The 25,037-nt window shown below is 37.8% G+C and overlaps 1 protein-coding gene across 1 annotated transcript in view; it reads left to right on the top strand.

The window, feature by feature from the left end:
* The window catches only part of LOC128109329 (uncharacterized), a 37,966-nt gene extending 22,176 nt beyond the window's left edge, over positions 1–15,790 (top strand). The window contains exons 8-13 of the mRNA XM_052736523.1: positions 1,032–1,119; positions 4,374–4,664; positions 6,010–6,095; positions 11,342–11,758; positions 14,076–14,266; positions 15,718–15,790. Coding sequence (XP_052592483.1) covers positions 1,032–1,119; positions 4,374–4,664; positions 6,010–6,095; positions 11,342–11,758; positions 14,076–14,266; positions 15,718–15,790 — 1,146 coding nt within the window. The remainder of the gene's footprint in view (positions 1–1,031; positions 1,120–4,373; positions 4,665–6,009; positions 6,096–11,341; positions 11,759–14,075; positions 14,267–15,717) is intronic.
* The last annotated feature ends 9,247 nt before the right edge of the window (positions 15,791–25,037 follow it).

The raw sequence follows: 25,037 nt of genomic DNA, 5'->3' as shown, positions 1-25,037 counted from the left end.
TCTTGAAAGTTATTTGATTTCTTAATTTTAGATAACTTGGATTTTTTTAAATTTCATTGGTGAAAAAATGTAGGTGGCTGAGGGAGAGTTAATTAGAAATATTATTCTATTACCTACTTTAGAATAATTTAGAGGCTTCCCATGTACCCATTAGAGTTCTTAATGTGTGCTTGAACAGAATATTATAGAACCTGATTTCAGAAGTGTATGTATGCAAGGTAATCTCTCTTGATGTATCATTTATGTTTCTCAAACATTCTAAATTCTTTACAGATATTTACAGATTGTTAATTTAGTAACTGAGAAATACACTGCTGTATCTATCAAAATATTGGAGCTTTTTCTCAAATTCACAGATGATTACGCTCTTTAACATACACACGCTTTTAATCCCAGCACTAGGAAGGAAGTAACAAGGCAGGGCACAGAAAGGTATATGAGTAAACAGTAAGTCTCTCTTGAGGCTGAGGATTTAGTGTAGATAAGAATGCAGCTGGCTTGTTCTGTTTCTCTGATCTTTCAGTTTCACCCCAATATCTGACTCCAGGTTTCTTTTATTAATAAGACCATTTAGCAATTCCTGTTACATACCTGAGTTAAGAAAATGCTTCCTTCAAAACTGCCTGTAAGAGAGTGTATAGCTCCTATTCTTGATTAATGATTGATGTGAGTATGTAACCCAGGGGGAGCAGTGTCACTCATGTGCTGGTAGTACTGAGTGCTGAGCAAACCACGAGGATCAAGACAGTAATCAGTGTTTCCCATGGCTTCTGCTTCAGTCCTGCCTCCAGGTTCCAGCCTTGAGTTTCTGCTCTGACTTACTTCATCAAAGAACCGTGATGTAGAAATGTAAAGTGACATGACCCCTTTCTTCCCAAGTTGTTTTTGGTCATGGTGTTTTATCCCAGCAATAGAACCTGTAGCTAAGAGAGAAATGGGTACTGGGTTTGTAGGATATTATTATGACACATAGGAAGTACTATAAAAGAACTTTGTAACTTTGAGACATAAAAGTTGCAATTGATGTTTAGAGATTAATGAACTATTGTGAGAATTTACAAGATAATACAGAAGGCAGTGCGGATGACGGAGGCCTTGCTTGGAAATTTAAGAGGGAAGGTAGAGAGTCTCCTCAAGAATCTACTGAGGCCACTCAATATTTTGAATTACAAATTTGTGATTCTGGTCAACTGGGACTGAAGAATTGGCCATGAATAAGAAGAAAACAGTATTATTGAGTTATAATCTGGGAAGGGTCTTCTCACTGCCAGTCAGCACAAAGAATTTAAAGTTGTGGACAAGAGGGGAACAAAGCTATACCTTGTGCTGACAACCAAACTTTGTAATGTGAAAGTCTCGCTCAGGTGGTACTGGTTTTGGAGGTATGAATGGATCGTAGGGAATAGCTGAGGCTTGTCACTGTGAAAGACAATGAAAGACCATTGGTGAAGATACTAACCAGATGTATAGGGACCCCAGCCTTTTTGAGATGTCAGTACCACGGGATGACACCAAGGATAGCAGCAGGTGTGGAGAGCAGTAGCCTAAGCACAGGAGAAGCACTGTGTGTGCTTGGATGGAAGAGCAGGAGAAATGGAGCTGCCAAGGCCCTTTGGAGACCAGAGAATCTTTTTACACTGTGGAATTTTGATTTTGCTTTGATTTGAATGAAATTATGACCTGGTTTTCCCCTCTTGAAATAATGAGGTAGGGGACATTTTTTTTTGGTAGGAGCTCACAGTTGAGATACTTTGAATTTTTAAAGACATTAGAATTTTAGAGAGACTTGGGATATTTTGAGAATCTTTGAAATTTAAAGAGACTTTAGGTGTTTTAAAGACACTGTACATTTAAAGTTCTTAGCTTTGTAGCAGTGAGGATGAACACATACTGATATGCAGAATCTATTGGGCATAGATTGGCATTGATGCAGGTATACTAGGGTGTATAAACTGAAAATTCTACTGATGTTGAGATGATTAGTCCAAATTCAAAAGCAGTAACACTTCAAAAACAAAATGGATGTTCTCAAATAAAAAGAACCCATAAAAATTACACATTGTCTTTGTCATCACATATCTGGTTGTATTTGAAATAGTTGTGTTTTCACAAGTATCAACTCAAATAAAAGTTTTCTATTTCAATTGTCCCTGGGATCTGGATATCAGTATTGTATGGAAATTGGAATGCTGCTCTGAAGAAAGGAGTTTCATTGTTGAGAATCAGCTTTACTCTCCTTCTTAAATATGTAGGTGATCTATTTTTTTTAATGTCTTATGGCTTACAGAGTATGTCCTTTTCCTAATACTCTTTGTCTTCCCTGTCATGTGCCTTGTGTGGATATTCTGTTCAGCCTTGGATTTCTTTGAGCATGGAGGATGTTCATTTTTTCATCCAAAAATGGGAAGAAATTAAAAGCCCTAGAAATTTAATATCCAATTAAACTGAGGTTCTTACAGGCATGATTCCCAAACTAAAATACCATAAAGAGAATTAGAATATTGAACTCATTCCATTCTCTGAAGATTATCACAGAAGTATATAAAATGTGAATAATCTACAGAACAGAACACTCTGTCCATTGGGGAATTTTGGGAATTTCCAGAAAGCCAATTTTTTTTCTTGCTTTTTATTTTCTAATTTTTGTTATTTATTCCTTACAAATGTCTCTGATGAGAGTTGAAAGACTTATTGGCTTAATAATAAGTTTAATTCTATTTTTATTTAGCAGTGTAAAATAAATAGGTTCTCCACTAGAGACAATGAGTAGTCTAGTCGCAGATTTTCAGTCTCAGTAATGGTGTCAGGTATGGGTTTCCACTCACACAGGCCTTAGATCAAATCATGAAATGGATGGTTAATCCCACAACATTCATGCCACTCTTGCACCAGTGAGCATGTTTTGCCAGACTGGTTGTTGCTCTACCTGCAAGGATCCACAACTGAGTAAAGTTAATGACTATTTTGTTACTCCAGTACTGTGCCTAGTCCTCTCCAGAATTGGAAAATCTAGTCAGTAGGGATGAGGCTTCCAGGTGAGTGTCAAGTTGAATTCTCCATGTTCTGTAACTCAAGAATGCGATGTCTTCTGCAATAGAATCTTACCATAAAGTACTGGAGTGTACCCAAAAGCATTGTCAATAGGCTATATGTTGGGGGGTCTATGAGAACTGACTGGCCAATAACATCAAGAGAGTAAATTCATTCCTACCACTGTGATTTTTGTTAACCTGTGGTATCTAGTAGCAACATACCTGCTGCATTATAGAGTAATGTGTAAATTCTAGAAAGATAGATATTTAGATTGATAGATGAAAGATAGATACAATGATAGATAGATACATAGATAGATAAATGAGTTAGATAGAAAGATAGTTTTTAGATAGCAAGAAAGAGAGAAGATAGATGATAGACAAATAGAATATATATGCATATATATACATAATATTTTCGTCAGCTTCTACAGCAATAGGTTTCTATATTTGTTTTGGAAACATAATTACTGTTAGTTACTCCTCTCTCTATTTCTTCCACTCTCCTTCCCTCCCATCACACACCTCATTTAACTCTTAAGTTTTCAAAGTTTATGAAAAGTAGATAGAGAAAGAAATGTGAGAATGGCTTGCCAAGCAATGAAAAAGACATTAGACATACCATAAACCTTTATTTTAGGAGTATGTTTTATATATTTTAAAGCATATGATCTCAGGAATAAATATAAATGGCAGGGTGCAGCTTACTGAAGAATGTTCAATATATTTTATGACAAAGGAATATTTTTAATAGGTTAGAACACTATTAAAAGATCTGGAGAGGATTTTTACATGACTTGTTGGTAGACCACAATCCAAGTCTGGGAGAGACAGGATGCTAATGAGAGGTGTTTGAGGCAAAGCCGAGTGGACAATAGTCAGTGACTCAGCGTGGTCATCTTACTTCTGTCATTGTATCTAGGTACACAGTAATAGGATGCAGTCCATTTGCATATACGTCACTTTAGAATGGGAAAAATCAGAAACCCACAGGCAGATATCCAGAGACAGGCTCCAGAGCCAAATAAGAATGGAAAAAGGATCCACGATATTAACACTCATAGCCCATACTCTAAACACTGCAACAATTAGTGATTCTAACACTTTTCTTCAACCACAACTGCCACTGGTCTAAGTCACCTAAGATGCCTTATGGGGAAGAATATCCTACACTTGTTTATTAGTACAGAAGTTCTACATCCAATCTGCACAATGCCACAGCTTGTATTTAACTCTGCTTTTCTCTTACATGCAATTGGGGTCATTCACTCACACAAGAATAACCTTGTGTTGGAATTGTCTGTGTATGTCTGTAATCCTATGTCCATTTTCATCTTTTAGGATCGTCCATAATTGTAGAGATAATGAGTGAATACAAGACAATTGTTCTTCAACAAGGATTAGAGGACGTGGCTGTGGATGACTACCAGTTTAGGAAAATCAAGTCCTTACTAAGAAAAGAACTAAAGCTAACAAAAAAGATGCAAGATGATTATGACAGAATTCAGATAGCTGACCTGATGGAGGACACATTCCCAAAAGATGCTGGACTGGACGTGTTCATAAATGTGTGTGAAAGCATTGAAGAACTTGAAGACCTTGCTGAAAGGCTTAGAACAGAGAGAGCAAAAGGTAACATGGGAGCATCCTGGACATTCATCCCTTTTCCAGCCTCCCCAAACTTTCTGGTTCCCTGCAGAGATCAGAGCTGATACGTTCCTTTCCCAGTGTGTGCTTTAGAAACTATGGGGGTTGAAGCATTTCAGATGTCAACAAGTTGATGATTTCAAGAGACCCTTTCTTACAAAGAAACTTGATATATTTCAGGTTCGTCATTTTTTTGCATTGGAGGTAAAAAAAATAAAAAGCAGTTGTTGAGATAGGTTAGAACATCCAAATATTATAGAAAAACTAGAAAATAATAAAATAAAAATGAGAAAATTATTTAAAGCATTTAACAAGAGTAAATTTAATACTAAATTACAATCTTACCCATTCATCAATACCTTTTCTGGTTAAAAAAAATGTGATATAACATTTAAGTAGAAGCCCTCATTTTAGAGATGTGAAGTATCTCTTTATAAAGTCTATGGGTTTAAACAATATTGGACATACTGGTATACAACTCTGACATGTGAATTTAGCATAAGGAGGCCCAGAAAAGGAGACCTGCAGATTAAGAATATCATGAGTTCCATATAAATATATATCCCCAATATAGAAGTCAAAATCCAATGTCTGTATGTGACTTGGTTCCACCGGTGGCCTTCTGGCCAGGTAGAGTCTCTACAGCAGACTATAGCAAACACACAGACACAAGTAGAGACACAACAGTTCTTGAAATTATTGGAGGATATTTGATCATACTGTGCACCCCGACATTGCATTATTTGCTGGGGAAAAAACTGTTTCTAGGTTTGGGCTCAGGCCTGGCACACCGATTTATTCCAAGAGCATTCTGTATGAATATTGTAAACTGGATTAAACAAAGTCAACCGTAGGTCAAGAGGTGGAGCGAGCAGCCAGTTGGTAAGAACTGAGCATCGGGTTATTAAGAATCCAACATAGAGAGTAACCAGGGGGGATGGCTAGAGAGAAGCACAGAAAGTAGAAGTGAGGGACTTGGAGTTTGGTAGGTTTTGGTTTGAGACGGTAAAAGAAGTGGGGTTTATGGGACACCAACAGAAAAGAGGGTCAGATGGGTGCTTTCTCTGCCTCTGTGAGCTAGCAGGTTGTTGCCTCGACATCTGGCTCTGAGTCTTTATTGGTAAAATTGAATGATTAAAGTTTTGTTAAAAGCAACGTGAAATCATTGTCTTTCTGTGAAACTATTAACAAAAATGGAATAAATTATCAATTTCATTTAAAAAACAGAAAATAAATAATTCTGAATGAGCTTCAGCCATCTTAACCACTTCCCTGGATTTATTGTGTTTTCTTTATCCCTACAGTTAAGAAGGAAAAAACAAAACTGCAGTGAAAAGAAGAAAGCAAGAAGAACCCAGTAGTTCCCGATCTCTTTCCACCGACAATGAATCAGACAAGAGCGAACCCTCTGCACAGGTAAGGTGGCTGGTCTCCCACCAAAAAGCTTCTCCCCAGGTTCCTCCCTTTCTTAACTCTTTAGGAAGATTCAGTACTCTATCTATCTAGTCCACGGCTCTAGTGAGAACAGGGATCTAAGTCAACAAATTCATAGGGACCTGTCACTCATTTAGTGTCAGATATACAATGTCTCTAACTCGTGCAGTATAACCCCCAGGGATGCAAACAAAAAATTACCATGTGGCTTTTTAAAGACAATTTACTGAAATAGCAGTTGCTTTGGGATATGGCTTTTATAAAGAATAAACCTAAATATGGACTTTGTAATTCTACACCTAATACTCTTCGGACGCCACAGGGATAGGATGAGATAAATATAATTTTTCTACTCCTCTATGAGACAGTTCTATATGTCTTACTTGTGTTTTTATTGTTTTAAAGAGATGCCATGACTACTGTAACTCTTATTTAAAAACACATTTACTAGGATTTGCTTACATTCAGAGGGTTAGTCCATTATTGTCATGGTGGGAAGCATGGCAGCATTCAGGCAGACATTGTCCTGGAGAGGTAGTGGAGAATTCTACACCTCCATAGGCAGCTGTAAAGGAGAGTGACAGTGGGCTTGGCTTCAGCATCTGAAAACTAAAGGCCAACCCCTCAGTGGCACACTTCCTCCAACAAATCACACCTACTCCAACAAGAACATACCTCCTAATACTGCCATACCCTGGAGACCAAGCATTAAAATGTAGGAGCCTATGGGGACCATTTTCATTCAAACCATCACACTGTACAATCCATTTGCTAAGAATGAGGTGTGCATAACTACACAAATATAATTAGAATCCATAATAAAACAAAAATTCTTATGGTCTTGAATTATTATTTATTTAATACTAAACACATTACTAAGAACTGGGAATAAAACTGTATAGAAAAACACAACTTAGCATGTACAAAGCTTGGGGTTCAATTTCCAACACATGGGAAAATCAGTAAGGAAAGGCAAACATTGTCCTTTCAGGAAATGAGAAAAGAAACCATAAAAACTGAAGGTAGTAAGAAAATGAAGCTTACCCAGGAGCAGACTCAGCTTCCAGAACCTTCAGGAAGCAACACACAAAAAGATGAAGGTTGTCTTCAGACTCCTCAGAAGCCTATACCAACACCATCCAGCAGTTCCTCAAACAAGGTACCACTTTCCAATTCCTAATGCTTGGCCCTTCCCAAAGCATATCTCTGGGATCACCACAACCTTGGAAAAACTTCTCACTGGTCCAATACTACAAAGGTTTTCCTCATATTATTAAATAGCTCATTAAGTTATCTAATCATGTATCAGAGCCTCCCTGGTATTGAAGTGGTAAGTATTTTTGAAATGATTTCTAATAATGCCAACCAACTTTCTACTTAGTGTTCAGAAGAAAGTATAGGGGAGACAAACAGGGATAAACACAGTATTGTCTCAATCCCCATTGCCTAGTTTCTTCTATGCCCTTTTCCCTTTGCTGATGACCCAACAAAAGGTTACTTTCACCATTCTATGCTCTTCTCACCAGGTGTTCTGACACATGCTGTTTCCCTGCTTGGAAGTCTTTATCCATGTCCATTCACTAACCAAATACCGTATATCTGTAATGGTCACTTTTGCTGAGAGTCAGCTTCAGACCCTCCCAGGCATACATTGAACTCTCCCAGCCATTCCTCATCAAAGGAAACGGCTTCCTGTTCCCATTTTGATGCTTTCTTAATATAATTACAAGGATCACAACCTTGAAAGAAGTTCATCTAATCTCCTAATCATGTACTTTTTTTCATCTCCTAATCAATGCCCTCATCTAATCTGCTGCTCTAGTTATAAGGGAAATGTACTTCCTAATGTTACAACACATCCATCAGGAATCAGTTAAACCCAACCCCACCACAGGGTGAAATCTGTATGTTTCCAAGTCAGATTTCAGAAAGTGCTACTAGCTGCCTCCCTGTGCTGGTACCCAGGTTGGCCATGACTGCCATCATGCTTCCTCTTTCAGCTCTACAGTCATAATGCTCTCTTGATGCTCTGAAAGGAGTGGTGTACTGAGGAGGAAGGTGATCAAAGTAAAAAGACTTCAGCAACTTTTTCTGGTCCCAGAATTCTCCTCCATTCCTGCTATTATGCAAAAAGAAGAACTTTTAGCCTGAACGCTTTCTGGTTAACAATCTTTGAAGGCATTTTCCTGGGGCTGCCTACCTAACCCCTTTTACCACAAAGATCTGACATTTTAGACAAGGTTTTGTAACTGAAATCTTCAAAATAGTCTTAAACAGAGTTTGTAGCTGGAGTTTTCTCCAGTCCTGCCTGACCCACAGTCAGGACAAATCTCTCACCCGCCAGTCTCGCAGCCGCTTCGACCCAACCAAGTAAACACACAGAGACTTATATTGCTTACAAACTGTATGGCTGTGGCAGGCTTCTTGCTATCTAGTTCTTCTATCTTAAATTAACCCGTATCTATTAGTCTATAAGTTGCCACATGGCTTGTGGCTTACCGGTATCTTTACATGTTGCTTGTCATGGCAGTGGCTGGCAGGGTCTCCTCACTAAGCCTTCCTGTTCCCAGAATTCTCTTCTCTGCTTGTCCCGCCTGTACTTCCTGCCTGGCTATTGGCCAATCAGCATTTTCTTTACACAGAGTAATATCCACAGCACTTCCCCTTTTGTTTTTTTTTTTCAAAAAGGAATGTTTTAACTTTCACATAGTAAAATTACATATAACAAAACAATTATCAAGCAAGAATTACAGTTACAATATCTGGTCTATTTATAATATCTAGTCTATTTGTAGTCTCTCCTATATATGTGAGTCTAAGGTTTCATATCTAACTTATCTCTTATCATAACTAAGGAAATTATAACTATCTAGTCTTCAACTACATCAAAGACCTCAGAAGGATATAATATTACCTGAGAAATGGGAGAAGGACACAAGCAACTTTCAAGAGTCTTGCGAGAGTAGACAGAGACAGCTTACAGCCTGGATAGTCACCTAATGTTCCTTTGTAAAGTTGGGGCATCTGTCTTCAGCCCACAGGCCTAGAGTCTCTCATTTACTTTTCTCTGTGTCCTGTAGAATGTCTGGCAGTTTCCTCTGCGAAGCAGGAACCTGAAGGACTGTTTTGTCAAGCAAAGTTCAGTGGTCACCTTTCTATGGGTCCTGCATGTCCAGTTGATCAAGCAGTTCAGGCAAGATCAGTTTCTTGCCCAAATGGCTATTTTTGCCAAGGTGAAGATAAACTCTATATAGAGTGTCTTCGATGCCTACCCTCCTCTCTGAAGTAAATCGGTGCTGCCAAGAGCAGACATGTCTCACTGTCCAGAAAGTCTAAATTTTTAAAACATTTTAAATGCCTTTTTCTGTAGGTCTTTGAAGTGTTTGAGGATTACCTGTCTATCTGAAATATATCTATTTAACCCTAGAAAAATTAACTAACATGGCTACAAGTATGATTATAATACATGACTAATTATTAATCTATTTTGTAATTATCCATTACAATCTAAATGAGTTACATAAACATAATACCTCAAACGAGAGTAGAAATATATATACAGTATAACAAAATTTACTTTAAATTTGTATCAATAAACTAAAATCTATACCAATGTAAAGCATTTCAAACAAGTTGTTGCTCTTTAAAAGTAGGTTCAACAATCTACTCTTTTATCCTATCGTTATCTATACTGTCCCCTTTTTTTTCTTTAGAAAGGGATTGCATTTATAAAAATATTGGTTTTTCTCTGTCCCACACCAGAGGGCTCTTCTGATATGGGACACAAGAATCTCTTAACCTTTTGTTTTAGTAATATTGTTGGGTTTAGAGAAAGAATGAGCCAATTCCATCTCCAAAGCCAGCTTGGTATATTTGGGAATTTAGGCCTAGCTTCTCATACTACTTCTTGCTGGATGGGGGTGCTGTATTCTTATTGGGACATAAAGAAAATTTAGGATTATGGAGTAGTCCGTGAGGTTGTATTGTCTGAGCCAGTTGCCTTGAAACCATTCTGGATATTGGATCATCTGGGCCATGGTGTCATCAGAGACCTTTCAGGGGGTCTTGGTTGGTCAAACCTGATGTGTCTTAATCTGGAACAAATCCATAGCCTCTGGCTTTCTGTGGAAACCAAAGCAGAGCCTCTTTTCCAAAGCAACATATCCTTACATCCAAATTTTGAAGTCAAGATACCTCTACAATATACATATTGGCTTAACTCAACAGCTTTTGTGATCAAATGTTTTTCTGCAGTTAAAATTCCCAAAGACAACACAATCTAGATTCTCTCTGTAATATCTATCTTTACGTGGCTTATTTTTTATACTACCTTTACTGTGTCTTTAAAGACTTTATTTTTAAAAACTATTTGTTTACATAACTGCATATATTCCTTTTTCTCTCTCTTTCAAGCCTACATACATTTTTACATACATTATAAACCATTTAAAGTCTTGTCCCAACTAAATCTGCCTTATTGTATAACTATTGCTTTAAATTGCAGCATTACTAGGGCTAAAATAACAGCTTTGGCTGGTGGCTCTGCCCACCTCAGGTTCCCAACATGGCGGTGGTATGTTTACTGCCGGGTCTGGGAGCCATCAACTCTCAGACACAGTGGGTTTATGCTTCTATCAAAGCAGAATGTAGCCCAGACCTCTTTTTTTGTACCAGCAAAGGCTAAATCCACCACACACCATGTTGCACAACTCACAGACACCTCTGTGTAACTCGGCAGGAATAGGTCAAGCCTATATGTAGGGAACCCACCATAGAGTAGCTCAAGCCCACATGTTGCAGTGTCTAGTCGCCCTTATGAGACATGAAGCAGGAACCTGGTTTTGGCTCCATTTAGAATTGTTTATTAAATATTCTCAGGTTTAAGGTGGAAACTTGAGCACTTGGGCACCATTTGTAGCTGGAGTTTTCTCCAGTCCTGCCTGGCCCACCATCAGGACAAATCTCTCTCAATAGAGGACTTAACGAAAGCATTGAAGGCTTTGAGTTCATTCCCCAGAACTACAAGTATGATCCCTTTATCTACCAGGTGGGTATGTTTAGTATTAACTGGAATCACTAGGGAGTGATATAGATAAATATCCATTTCTTACTTTTTTTAGGTTATAGTATGGCAATCTTTGTTTAGACGTTCTCCTCTAAACTCAGTGGAATTGTGCCTCATGATATGTCTGAATTATGTATGTTTATCCTGTGTGTGTTTTATATAGACACTGAAGTGGGGAAATGTACCAAAGGAGCCTTCTAAAGTAATAGGTCACCATCAAAATCCCAAAGAAGTGATGGTGTTGAAAGTAACAGAACCATTTACTTATGATTTGATCAATAACAAAAGGATGTTCCATGCCACGGTGGCTACTGAGACTGAATTCTTCAGAGTGAAGGTTTTTGACACAGCCCTAAAGAACAAGTTCATCCCACAAAATATCATTGCCATATCAGATTATTTTGGCATCAGTGGATTTCTGGAGATATATGGAGCTTCCTGTGTGTCTGATGTGAATGTTAAGCGAACAATGATTATCTCAAATACACTGAGGAGAAGAGCCAATGGAACTCCTAAAATTAAGGATCTTTTCTCTCAAATAAAAGGAACATACGTGAATGGAGAGTTTGTGGTAACTAAGGTAAGCCATTGCATTATTTGTACATTGCCTTTTGCAATCTGAGATGTTAAAGGTTAACTTGGACTGGAATTTGCTCAACTTACTTAACACAGGAAGTAATTCCCTTTCATATCAGAAAGAGATGAGTAGGATTTCCTCACTTTGGGGATTGAGATGCTCTCGTATCATTCTTCCCCTCAAGGTACCACAAGGAAAATTCTTTAGAAAGATTCCATCAATAACCTTTGACATTTTTCTGGTTGTGACAATCCATCTATAGTCATCCTATTCCCAGACATTGTTCAGTTATTGTTACACCTTCCTTTTAGATTCTATTTCTTTTATAGCTTCCTTGCCCAACTCAGTAGTGAATAAAGAGTCAAACTCATAGCCTGCACACAGTTTGAAATGATGAGAATAAAAAAGCAAAGAGAATATTCTGCCCAAGAATGAAGCCATGTCCAACAAGCCAGGATTATTTCTCTAATGTGCTCTCATTATCACATTCTTTACTTTTTATCAAGATCTTTTGACTGAGTGAATACTATTTTAAATAATGAGAGAAAGAGGAGTTAAACAATCTAGTTTAATTTCACAATTCATAATAGGCACAATAAAAGTGAAGAAATTTAAGGAATTCTATGACTTTTGAATGTTTCTTTAAGTGCTGATGTACTAATTCATTAGTATGCTTGCTTGTTCAATGTATGATTTTGTAAGTCATTGTGTATGAATCAGTCATGGCTTTTTCCTTTTATCTATGCTGTTTTTATTGTGCTGCTACATTTCGTTATACAACTAATAAGTAAACTACATGGGACACAAACTAAAACACCAGAAACATTTCTGTAGATTTACTTTTGATGGATAAGGAAGGAGTAGAGTGAATCGATATGTGCACTCAGAAAATGTGATCCTTTAAATAGCAGGTGTGTTTGTGTGTGTGTGTCTGTCTGTCTGGCTGGCTGTGTGCCTATCTGTCTATATGTCGGTTTATTTGTTTCTCATGATATTTCTTCTTTATTTCTGTTAGTTTGTTCATTTTGTCTTATTCTTATTGGTTTTCTTCTTTATTTGACTGTTTTCTTAAAAGAGAGAGAAAAAAGGTGTGGAGTTGAAAGGGTAGGGAGGTGAGGATTACCTAAGAGGAAATAGGGGAGGTGAAGTATGATCAGAACATGTTGTATGAAAATAACTTTATTTTCAATAAAAAATAAAATAAATTAAATGAAAAGGGACTTATAATAGTCTTTCTCAGACATACAATGAGCCACAAGTAGCCTTTTCTTCTCAGGTCTCCTGGATGTACCTAAGAAAGCTGCAATGGTAACTATGCTGTGGGATGTTCTGTATGGCAAATGTGTTGCTGTTTGGTCAATAAATAAAACACTGATTGGCCGTTGGCTAGGCAGGAAGTGTAGGCGGGACAAGGAGGAGAATAAAGCTGGGAAGTGGAAGGCTGAGTCAGAGAGACACTGCCAGCCGCCATGATGACAAACAGCATGTAAAGATGCCTGTAAGTCACGAGCCATGTGTCAAGGTATAGATTAATGGAAATGGATTAATTTAAGCTGTAAGAACAGTTAGCAAGAAGCCTGCCATGCCCATACAGTTTGTAGGCAATATAAGTCTCTGTGTTTACTTGGTCGGGTTTGAGCGGCTGTGGGACTGGCAGATGAGAGAGATTTGTCCTGAGTGTGGGCCAGGCAGGAAAACTTTACCTACATAACTAAATGGGTTTTGTCAATTTTTTTTCTTAATTTTGACCCCTTACTTGGAATCCTCAAGAAATCTCATCTATTCTGATATGTTACAACTAGTACTTAGGAAGATACTCATCTGTCTAAAGACACCCAGCAGATAAAGACCTCAAGTAAGGAAAACTTAAGAAAGGCTTCCAAGGGCTGCAGTGATGGCTCAGTCATTAAGGGCTAGGCACAATAAAAACCTCAAGAGTCATTTCCAAGAAAAGATTTGTTTACCAAACATCTTCACCTCTTCTGTTCCTGTGATACTATTTTTTCAGTTATTTCTTTATTTTGCCTATGAGGGTTGAGAGAAACACAAAGCCATGAAAATAGTGTGGAAATCAGAAGAAGCTCCATGAATGAGTTCTCTGCTTCTACCATGAGTCCTGGGAATTGAGCCCAGGTAATCAGGCTTGCAAAAAAGCACCCTTACCATGGTGCCATTACACTGACCCATGTACCTATGATTCTGAACCTAAGAGCCATATTTGCCTTGTCAGGGACAGGTTTATGCTAACACTCTTTATTTCTCATAGATGTGACAATCTTTCACATATTTCCTAAAAGGTGAATGTTAACTTGTTTCTCAGAAAAATGAGAGGAATGACTTCATTTACTATGGAATTGAAGACAATACTGGGAAAATGGAAGTGGTGGTCTCTGGACGACTGACAAGTATCAAATGTGAGCCAGGCAATAAAGTTCAACTCATCTGCTTTCAATTGACCTCAAGAGAAGATACTTGGCAGCTGAAGTCTGTAAAGCACAGTTACATGCAGGTGTGTGCTCTGGGAAATACCATTCTTCCTAAGAATCATGTATTATTTTAATACTCTAGTAAAACTTGATTGTTGGCATTACATACAAAATCCAACAAGTGGAGGAAAATTAAGCTTTGCCCATTTAACAAGTCAATTTGCTTCCATTAATTTTTAAGTAAGAGTTTTTAAATCATATAAAGGAAATAAATTCAGAAAGACTCAAAGTTGTTATATGTTTAGCTAAATGATAAAAACTATCTCATTTCTCAAAGCAGAGAGATAATTAGGCAAGACTTGGGTTAATTAGGATGTTTGTTTCAAATTATGATTCCCTGATTTTAAGCATGAACCTATTTAGTCTTCACAGTAAAATCCTGGATTCACATATCGAGGGTAAAACCTGAAAGATCAGAGAAGCAGAGTAGCCAGCCACCTGAGACTTTTTACATCTATGAAATCTCTGAGGGAATGGGGAGATCCTGTCTCTATGAATCCTCAGAGTGAAAGGGGCTGAGATTCTGTCTCAATAGCCTTATATTCCTGTCTCCACCTGCCTAGTGCTGGAACTAAAAGTATACACCACCAACACCTGGCTTTCTTTCTCTTTTAGACTTCTTTGACCTCCTGTAACCTAAGCTGCCCTTGAACTCGGTGATCTTCCTGCTTCCTCCACTCAAGGTCTGAGATTAAAGATATGTGCCACCACTGCCTGGTCTCTACATTTAACAAGTGACAAGCTCCACACTCTGATCTCCATGAAAGCTTCATTTGTCAGAAAACAAACAAAATATCACACAACACTGATTTTTGTACTGGACCAGAGACTAAAACTCAAAGAACCTTGGGGTTTTCCCCTATAGCATTCAAATACTTTCTGTTGCAGAGGACGATGAATAGAAATGGAAAGTTCCCAAGGATGCCCTGGGCAAATCAGACCACAATGTGCTAAAAATCCACAATCTTTGTCATACATACACACATGTGGGATTCATTTTACAGTTTTTTTAAAGCCTCTATTACAATGTAAACGGAAAAAGTAGAAAGGACCACTTGTTCATTCACATACATATGCACTTACAGTACCATCTTTCTCAGCCCCTCAGCCAAAGTTCCAAACCTGCTCCCATGGCAGCTGCACCAGTAAAAGCCTTGTCTTCCTCCTCCCAACCTGCCTGCTGTGTGACTCTGCACCTCAATCTTTACCTCAGGGACTACAGCTCTTTCCTCTCCACTGTAGCTCTGTGACACACCCACTCTTCCACCTGTACTCAAGCCTGTAGGGCTGACCAGTTAATTCCATAGTCCCCAGCAAGGGAAGAAAGATGACTCCAGGGACAGAGAGGCATTTAAAGAGATAGGACAGAGTGGAAAAGGGGATGTGACTCATGGTGACTAGTCAGCAGGAATGTAGAGAGAACTGTAGAACCATCTGTATTACAATGGATCTGATCTCATCATTTTCTTCCTTAAGGTCATCAATGCCAGAAGGAAGGTCATTCAACCCTGATTCAGTTATGAATACCTCTCTAGAACCATACTTCTGAAAACCTGGATGCCAAGGATACTATTTACAGAAAGAAGACCCAAGTCCAGAAAATAAATGTATATAAGACATGTTGAAATACCATATCTATAAAAGCAAGCTCTTAATTCTTGGAAATGGTGGTTTCCTATATTCTTTATACATTTTTGTGTTATCTAAAGTCCATGTTTTATATCTATAACTTTGCTAATTGTTAATCTAAATCTTTTATATACAAAACTTAAAAAAAATCCTTTTCTGTAAAGCAGTGATTGCTCAGAAATATCTTTCAAACATTTGAGTGTTGCTATAAAATAAAAATTTAGTGACCTGCAGATAAAACTGCGGAATACAGGCTTCAAGTGTGATGTTTAAGGACAAAAGCATGTTCAACAACAAACAGGCTGTGTCCTGCCCAGAAAAGCCAAGGCATTAAAAACACACAGGTGAAAAGTTGAATTCAGCCTTGAGTGCAGTTTCCAAAACTAGTGTGCTGAGTACAGGACAAGTCTTCAGACCCTTTTCACTGAGCAAATGTGACTGTATTATAGAGTTTCATTGTTTGACAAAGAATCCCCAAATGTGGGGTTTTAAGAGTGAGGAATACTATCTGTAACAGTAAGTAATCTCAGCTCCAATTCTAAAACGAAATGTTACTGAAAACCTACAGAGCAAAATGAGGAAGCTCTATGATAAAGGTAATAAGAAATTAGCTAGGGTGCCCAGAGAAGCCTTGCTGGAGTATTGTTTACTTCCGTCACTGATGGGAAAATATACCTGACCTAAGAAACTGAAGAGAGAACATGTTTATTTTTGCTCACGGTTTAATGGTAGAATAGGGTGAGATGTCTGGCCAGAATTTTCAGGGCACAGAGGATGCTGGGAAGAAGAACAGACTCCCATGGAGACACAGAAAGAGAATGACATGTAGGAGATGAGGTAACAGCCATGAGCCATGTGGCAGCAAGTAATTAATAGAAGTAGCTTAATATAAATTATAAAAGCTGGCTGAAAAAAAGTCTATGCTGTCATGATTAATATGTCTCTGTGTCTTGATATGGGAGCTAGGTGGAAGGAAAGAGAAAGGCTTGCTACAAACCTCACAACGTACTGTCAGTTTTCTTTTAAAATATCCATGTTTATATCCACAGTTTGGTGCTACTCACAGCCTTGGTTAGAGAACCTCCTTTTTGCAGGGAGTTTGTTTAATATCTCTTTACACTTTGTGAATATATGTCACTGTGAGTGATTTAATAAAAAAAAATGACTGGCTAATAGCCTCACAATACAAGGTTAGGTGGGAGAACCAAACTAAGGACACTGGGAAGAGAAAAGGCAAAGTTAGGAGTCAGGTGCCAGATGCGGAAGAAGCAATATGGGAGGTTCATATGGGAGGTAAATGAGCCTTGGGGAAGCACATAGATTAATAAAAAATGGGTTCATTTCAGTTGTAAGAGTGAATTAGTAATAAGCCAGAGCTATCTGATGAGCACTTATAGTTAATATTAAGTCTCTGAGTGGTTGTTTCAGAGCAGTAGCTGGGACAGGAAAACTCCAACTACTACAGTTGCTATCAATTCCAGAAAGTAAGAACTAGGAACATGCTTGGTGACTCTGAAGTTTGGTTCCTTAATTAGTGGGTATTGGGCTCTCCTTTTTTTTTTTTTTTTTTTTTTTTTTTCATTATCTCTATTTTATTTTTTTTTTTTTATTTTTTTTTATTTTTTTTTTAATTTATTTTAACAGCCCGAACTGACCTACTCTGGTGATGGGATGGCCAAACACCCTAATTGTTGTGCTAGAAACCTCATCCAACTACTGTGGGCTCTCCTTTTTAATTGGAACTTCCTTGAGCAAAAAGACTGCCAGTCACACAGCTAGCCAATGACCCTCATATCAACTCTGGCTACTTAGAACACTGTACAGATATCATGAGTAAACTATGAAATTTAGCTCAGGGCTTCAGCACTCAAAGGTGCAGATTCAGTGATATTTTTCAAATAATTTCTATCATACTTTTTTTTCCTGTCATAAAGCTTGAGGAATGTACATGAACTGGGAATCATTTCCATCTAGCTAGACCCAGAGCACTTCCTCAACACCTAACAAGAAGACTGCTATGATTGGTGCAAATAGAAAATTTCACTTGTATGTGATGTACTCTGTGTCTAGTCTACAGAAATCCTTTCTAGCTGTTATCAGCAAGCAGCTTATCATCACAGTGTGAGCTGGGAGAAACTGCCCTCTGGACATCCTTATAGAAGCTCAAAAATAATTCCAGTGTGGGGCTAATAGGGCTAACACAATCAACTACAAGTTAGATTAAATAAGGAAGACAATTCAAGACATGAAAGATGAAATTAACAAAGAAATAGAATTGTAGTGGGTAGCCGTTCCAGCTTTGGTCTGGAAGTTTCAACCCCCATTGAGGCTTTGGTAACTATCACGCCTACAAGGTGGGGTGAAGGGAGGGCCCTGAAGACCTGAGATCGGGATGCGCCACACTCTCTTCTTTCGTGGACGCTGGACACTAGAGGTAGACTGAGGAGAGTTCTCCAGAGAACAACGCTGGACTGCGTTGTGTCTTTCCCAGAACCTGCAACCTACCTATCCCTTCATTTGTATGTTATGCCATTAAATAAATCTCCCTTTTAACTACATGGAGTGGCCTTAATAATTTCACCAATATAGAATCACTAAGGAAAAACTAATCTGAAGCAAAATGCAAAATGAAAAATTTGGAAAGTCAAATTCAAAGAAAATGCCTCACCAACAGATTAAAAGAAATAGAAGAGGAAATTTCAAGTCTTGAATATAAGGTAGAAGCAATGGATATCTCTGTCAAAGAAAATCTTAAATCTAAAGGAATGCAGGCACAAAACAGCTAGGAAATCTGGGATACTATGGCAAAGAAAATTCATATGAATAGGAGATATAGAGGATGAAGAAAAAACCCAGGTCAAAGACATAGGAAATATTATAACAAAGGCATAGCTAAATTGCTGCTCTAAGGAAAGAGACGCTTATCAGGGTATATAGGCATTCAGAACTAGAAGCAAATAGGACAAGAAAGGAAACTCTCTGTGAGATATAATAATTCAAACATTAAATATACAGAAGACAGAAAGGCTATTATAGCTGCAAGGTAAAAAGACCAAGTCACCTATAAAGGCAGACCTATTAGAATAACACCTGACTTTCCAAAGGAAACTCTGAAAAAAAGGGGTCTAGGCAAATGTCCTAAAACTGAAAGACCACAGATGTCATCCTAGACTACTATACACAGCAAAAATATCAATCACCATCTACAGAGAAGAAAACATTTCATGATAAAAACTCATTTTAACAATTTCTCTATACTAGTTCAGCTCCATAGAAGACACTACAAGAAAAACTTCAATGTGAGGAGTCAATACACCAAAGAAGACACAAGGAATAAATAATCCTAGAACAGTTCATCAAAATTGGGAAAATCCATTCTAACAAAATAACAGAATTAATAAATACTTTTCAACAATGATTTCAATATTAATGGCCTCTATTCCTCTAATAAAAAGACACAGACTAACAGATTAGATTAGAAATCAGGATCTATCTTTCTGCTGCATTGAAGAACCATACTCCACCACCAAAGACAGACATCAATTTAGGGTAGAAAATGGAAAAAAGCATTCTAAGTAAATTGAACCAAGTAGCAAGCAGAACATGGTAACTCTTTTAATATTTGATAAAAACAGACTTTGAGCCAAAACTAATCAGAAGTAAAAGAAAAGGGCACTGCATAATCTTTAAAGGAAAACAAAGCAACAAAAAAGTATTACATTCTTAACATTGATGCACCAGGCATAAGGATATTCAATTTCATAAAAGAAACACTACTTCAGCTAAAATATCATATATTCAGCTTAACATTGTGATAGTGGGTGACTTCAATTCACCACTCTAATCAAAATATAGGTCATCTAGACAAGAAAATAACAGATAAACTGTGGAGAATAATAACCTTCTAAATCAAATGTACCTAACAAATAAGTACAGAACATTTCAACCACAACCAAAACATAAACAATATACTTTTTTCTCAGAAGCCCATGGACTTTCTCCACAATTCACCACATACTGGATACAAAGCAAGTCTTATCAGACATAGGAAAATTGAAGGAACTCCCATCATCTAATCTGACCACCATTGATTAAATTTGGATATCAACAATAAAAACAACAGGAAGTACACAAACTAATGGAAGCTAAACAACTATCTACTGAAAGAAAACTGGGTCAAAACAGAAATCAAGAAGGAAATTAAACACTTTTTAGAATATAATTAAAATAAAAATACAACTTAACAAAATCTATGAGAAACAATGAATGCAATTCTATAAGCCAAATGCATAGCACTGAGTATCTACGTCAAAAAACTGGAAAGGTATCATATTAATAATTTAATGATATATTTCAAAGCTTCAGAAAAAAATCAAGAATAAATACTCAAAGTGGGTAGACAGAAAGAAATAGTAACACTCAGAGCTGAACTCAATGAAATAGAAGCAAGAAAACCATTACAGAACATCATTAAAATAAAGAGTTAGTTCTTTGAGAAAAATCAAAGAGACTAACAAACCTTTAGCCAAATTAACCTAAGAAAAATAGAGGGTGGATAGAAATTAATTAAATTAGAGCTGTGAAGGCAAGAATTACAACAGATAATGATGAAATTCAAAGAATCATAAGAAAGTACTTTAAAAGTCTGTATTCTACCCAACTGGAAAATCTAAAGAAATGGATGAATTCTTTGATATATATGAACCTCCAAATTTAAATCAAGATTTAAAAAACAATATAAATAGATCAATAACCCCTAGTAAAATAGACACAGTATTTAAAAAACTCCCAATCCCCAGTAATCCCAGGGTCATATCAGTACAGACTATTACCAGATCTCCAAAGAAAAGCTACCATTAATGCTCCTCAAATAATTCTGCAAAGTAGAAAATCAAAAAACATCTCTTAATCTGTTTTATGAATCTGTTGTTACACAAATATCAAGATCACAGAAAGAGTCAATGGGAAAGGAAATTTATTGACCAAAAAATTTTGTGAACACAGTTAAAAAATTCTCAATATGATACTTGGAAACACGCTCCAAAAACACATAAAAAAGATTATTGACCAAGGTCAAGTGACCTCAACCCAGAGATATATGAATGACTTAGCATATGTAAATCAATAGACATATTTCACCACTTGAACAAACTAAAAGGTAAAAATCACCTGATCATTTCATTATATTCAGAAAAGGCCTTGGACAAAATCCAACATCCCTTCAGGAGAGAAGGTCTGGAAAGACAAGGAAACAAGAGATATCACAGAAAAATAGGACAATTTGCAGCAAGCCAATAGCCAACATCAAATAAAAGGACAGAAACTCAAAGCATTCCCACTTAATTTAATAACAAGACAAGGATGTCTATTCTCTCCATACCTATTCAAATACAGTACATCAAGTCTCATCTAGAGCAATATGACAGCTGAAGGAAATAAAAAGGACACAATTAGAAAGGGAAGAAGTAAAATTATCCTTATTATAGATGATATGGTTTTAAAAATAAGAGATCCTAAATATTCTATCAGGAAAGTTTTGGAGCTCATAAATATACTCATCAAAGTAGGACTTTACAAAATGAACAAAAAACCCCAGCAACCTTGAAATAATAAACAGTCTGAGAAAGAATTCTGGATTTATGCTGAGGTCTTTGATTCATTTGGGGTTGAATTTTTGCAGGATGATAAGTATAGATCTACTTGCATTCTTCTCCATGCAGACATCCAGTTTGACAAACACCAAATATTGATCATGCTATCTTTTTATCAGTGTGTTTTTCTGTACCATACATTTTCAAGTGTGTGTTTCTGTGACACAGAGAGACAGACAGACAGACAGACAAACAGAAAGACAGAAAGAGAGACAGAGAGAGTAAGACAGAAGAGAGAGAGAGCATTTTGATGATGTTGAGCAGGCAGGGAGATAGGAAGGATCTAGAAGGAGTTGGGCAGGGAAAAGACTTTTACTGTATGAAATATTATTTTTAAAAGCCAATAAGTACCAAAAAGGGAAAGAAAAAAAAGGAATCAGGGAAATGGCAGCATGACAGCAAAGGCACATGCAGCAGAGCAGCAGTGACATGTAGATATCAGAGGGCAAGATGAACCTGGCCAGGCTGCAGGCTTCCTGAGGGGCAGATAAACAGTATAAGGACAGTGGTCTCAACCAGAAACAGCAGGATGGCAGAAGAGGAGAAGGTGATGAAGTATCAAAGGCGTAGAGAGCTAGAGGAGAGAAACTTTAAGTTCGGGGCATAGGAAGACTTCCTGAGGGCTGGTGAGCTTTTGGAGCCAAGGTTCTCAGGTGTCCTAAACCTAGAATTGTTAACACTGGCTGCTATCAAAGACTGAAAACTCCCAAAATCTAATCTCTCCATGAAGCTATAATTTTAGGCCAAGTGAATGCTGAATTCCTAAGCCTTCAAGAGTTGAAAGAGTTGGAAGGCAAAGGGTATGAATGGCATAGATCTGTCTGCACAAGAGCTATAGAGCCCTGATGCTCAAGACTGGAAAGAAAATGGCAGTATAAGAGTGCATGATTTGTAGCTGCACCAGCCTTCCTGCTACATTCTCTATGTCAAAATCTGAGGGCACAAGAGCTAACAAAGATCAGCTTTTGAAAACCTTCTCTTATGCCTCTGTACCCATCCAGGTGAAGCATGTGACCCTAACACACTGGATGAAAACACTCCAAGAACATGATCTTGTTTGCAGATCAACTGGGGTGAACTTACCACCATCTACTACTTGGCAATGTTTGTTCTGTGTCTCAAATTACATTAGACATCAGACATTCCTCACTCTCCTTGACAGAAAAACATCAGAATAATGGATATTTCAGGTCCCTGATGTTACTAACAACTAAGAACTTTGCCACAGTTGTCAAGGCTTCCATGGTGTTATTACATAGGCCCACTATACCTACTGGGTTTATGCATAAATACCATACATAGTGCAGAAATGCTAAGGAATCATTAACTTAATCACAAAACGAACGCTGTTTAGCCTTTGTCCAGAGGGCAGTTAATTCCAATTAATCATTCATTAGATTTGCAAGTGTGTGATGAAATTCTTCTCAGAATTTTTGGGGGAGGGGTGCCTGGGAGAACTATTAACTATTATTGATTGAGAGAATTCTTTAGTATATTCTCTTTTTTCTCTATTTTTTATAAAGAACATTTTTAAAATTCATTTTTACACACCAATCAAAGATCCCCCTCTTCCCTCCTCCTGTGCACCCAGCCTCCCCCTCCCAACTGACCCACCACTCCTTCCTACAAGAAGGCAAGGCCTCCCATGGGGAGGCACATCCAGTTAAGGCAAATCCAAGTCCTTCCCCCTGCCTCAAGACTGCAAGAGGTGTCCCATCATAGGTAGTGGGCTCCAAAAGCCCATTCATGCACCAGGGATGAATTCTGATCCTACCGAAGCATATCAGGATACACAAATTTCTTGCAATGCAGAGGGTCTGGCCCAGTCTCATGCAGGCTCCACAGCCATAAATCAAGGTTTCATGAATTCTCACAAGTTTGGTTTGGCATCTCTGCACGTTTCCCCATCATGATCTTGATGCACTTGCTCATTGAATCCCTCTGAAGAATCTTAAATGGCCAAAATCATTTAAGGAATTGCTCAGTATCCTTAGTCATGAGGGAGATGCAAATCAAAACAACTCTGAGATACCATCTTACACCTGTCAGAATGGTTAAGATCAAAAACACTGCAGACAGCTTATGTTGCATAGGATATGGAGCAAGGGGAACACTCCTCCACTGTTGGTGGGAGTGAAAACTTTTACAGCCACTTTGCAAATCAGTGTGGCAGTTTCTCAGAAAATTAGGAATCTATCTACCTCAAGACCCAGTTATACCACTCTTGGGTATATACCCAAGCAATGCTCAATCATACCACAGAGACACATGTTCAACTATGTTCATAGCAGCATTATTCGTAATAGCCAGAAACTGGAAACAACCTAGATGCCCCTGAATTGAAGAACTGATTAATGTGGTATATATACACAATGGTGTACTACTTAGCAGAGAAAAACAATGACATCATGAACCTTGCAGGCTTTAGTAAATTATTAAACCGAAAGTAACTGAAGTAAATATCTTTTTCTACCCAGGAAACATATTCAGTTCTTGGTGGCAACAGACACCTGCTGAATTTTCCCTCCTGCTACCTGCACCCTGAGTAGAGAAGAGGGAGAAGTGTCTGGGTAGCTCACACTTGCCTATTCAGATGTTACCTTTATTCAGAGGAATGTGATTCTCAGTGACCCACAGATAAGGCTGTTGGACATGAAGGGTGAAGTTTGGAACATCCACCTATGAAGAAATGTAAGAGAAACAACTGAGAACAGCACACCTTTGATTTTCATGGTGAGTGAAGAGTATACACTTATGAGACAATCCGATCTTGCTAGCTGTGGAAATGGAAAGCTAAGAACATTGGGAGGAGGCCTCACTTTTGCAATCCTCCTCTCCCAGGAATAGGAGAATGCAAGGCATCCAAGATTGCTCAACTTCAAGAGACATGAAATGGCTCTGACCAATGTCATTCTTCCCATCTTTAAAAATACTTCATGTTCTCGGCATTTGAGAGATAGCAACACCCCTGTCCAATCTCCTAGGGATTTTTCTTCTAACTTAAATGAAATTAGCCCTATTCCTTTCCTTTCAGACAAACTAGAATCCGGACACTGCTGAAGAAATCTCAAAGAAGGTGAGTCATGTGCCTGCTATGTAGAGTTGAGAGCTCTGTGGAATCCACAAGGTCAAAGGGGAAATCAGTGCTGCTTCTTCAGAGAAGTGGGGAGAGAGCAGGTCTGGTGCCAGCTGTTCTCAGAGCAGTGAAGCCACAGCAGCTAGGTTCTGATGCTTTGTTAGGAGAGATGGTAGAGATCTTTATTCCACCCTTACCAGGGCCTGAGTCAATAAAAGTGCATTTTGATTATGGCAGATAATTAAATAGCTTTCTATATAAATATGAGTATATGGAGAGTGAGGAGAAGGCTCTATTTATCTTTGCTGGAGACTAAGAAGGAACTTGTTGGCTTTGTTGAATGACTGGGTAAACAATTGGATAGTGACATCAAATAATTACTGTGAAATAGTATTTGGTGAAAATATATCAGGACATGGAAATTCACTCTAGTATTCTTA

Source organism: Peromyscus californicus, unplaced genomic scaffold (assembly GCF_007827085.1).
Source record: "Peromyscus californicus insignis strain IS unplaced genomic scaffold, ASM782708v3 Scaffold_14__1_contigs__length_90479793_seg_2, whole genome shotgun sequence".
Lineage (NCBI taxonomy): Eukaryota > Metazoa > Chordata > Mammalia > Rodentia > Cricetidae > Peromyscus > Peromyscus californicus.
This window is presented reverse-complemented; position numbering and strand designations above follow the sequence as displayed.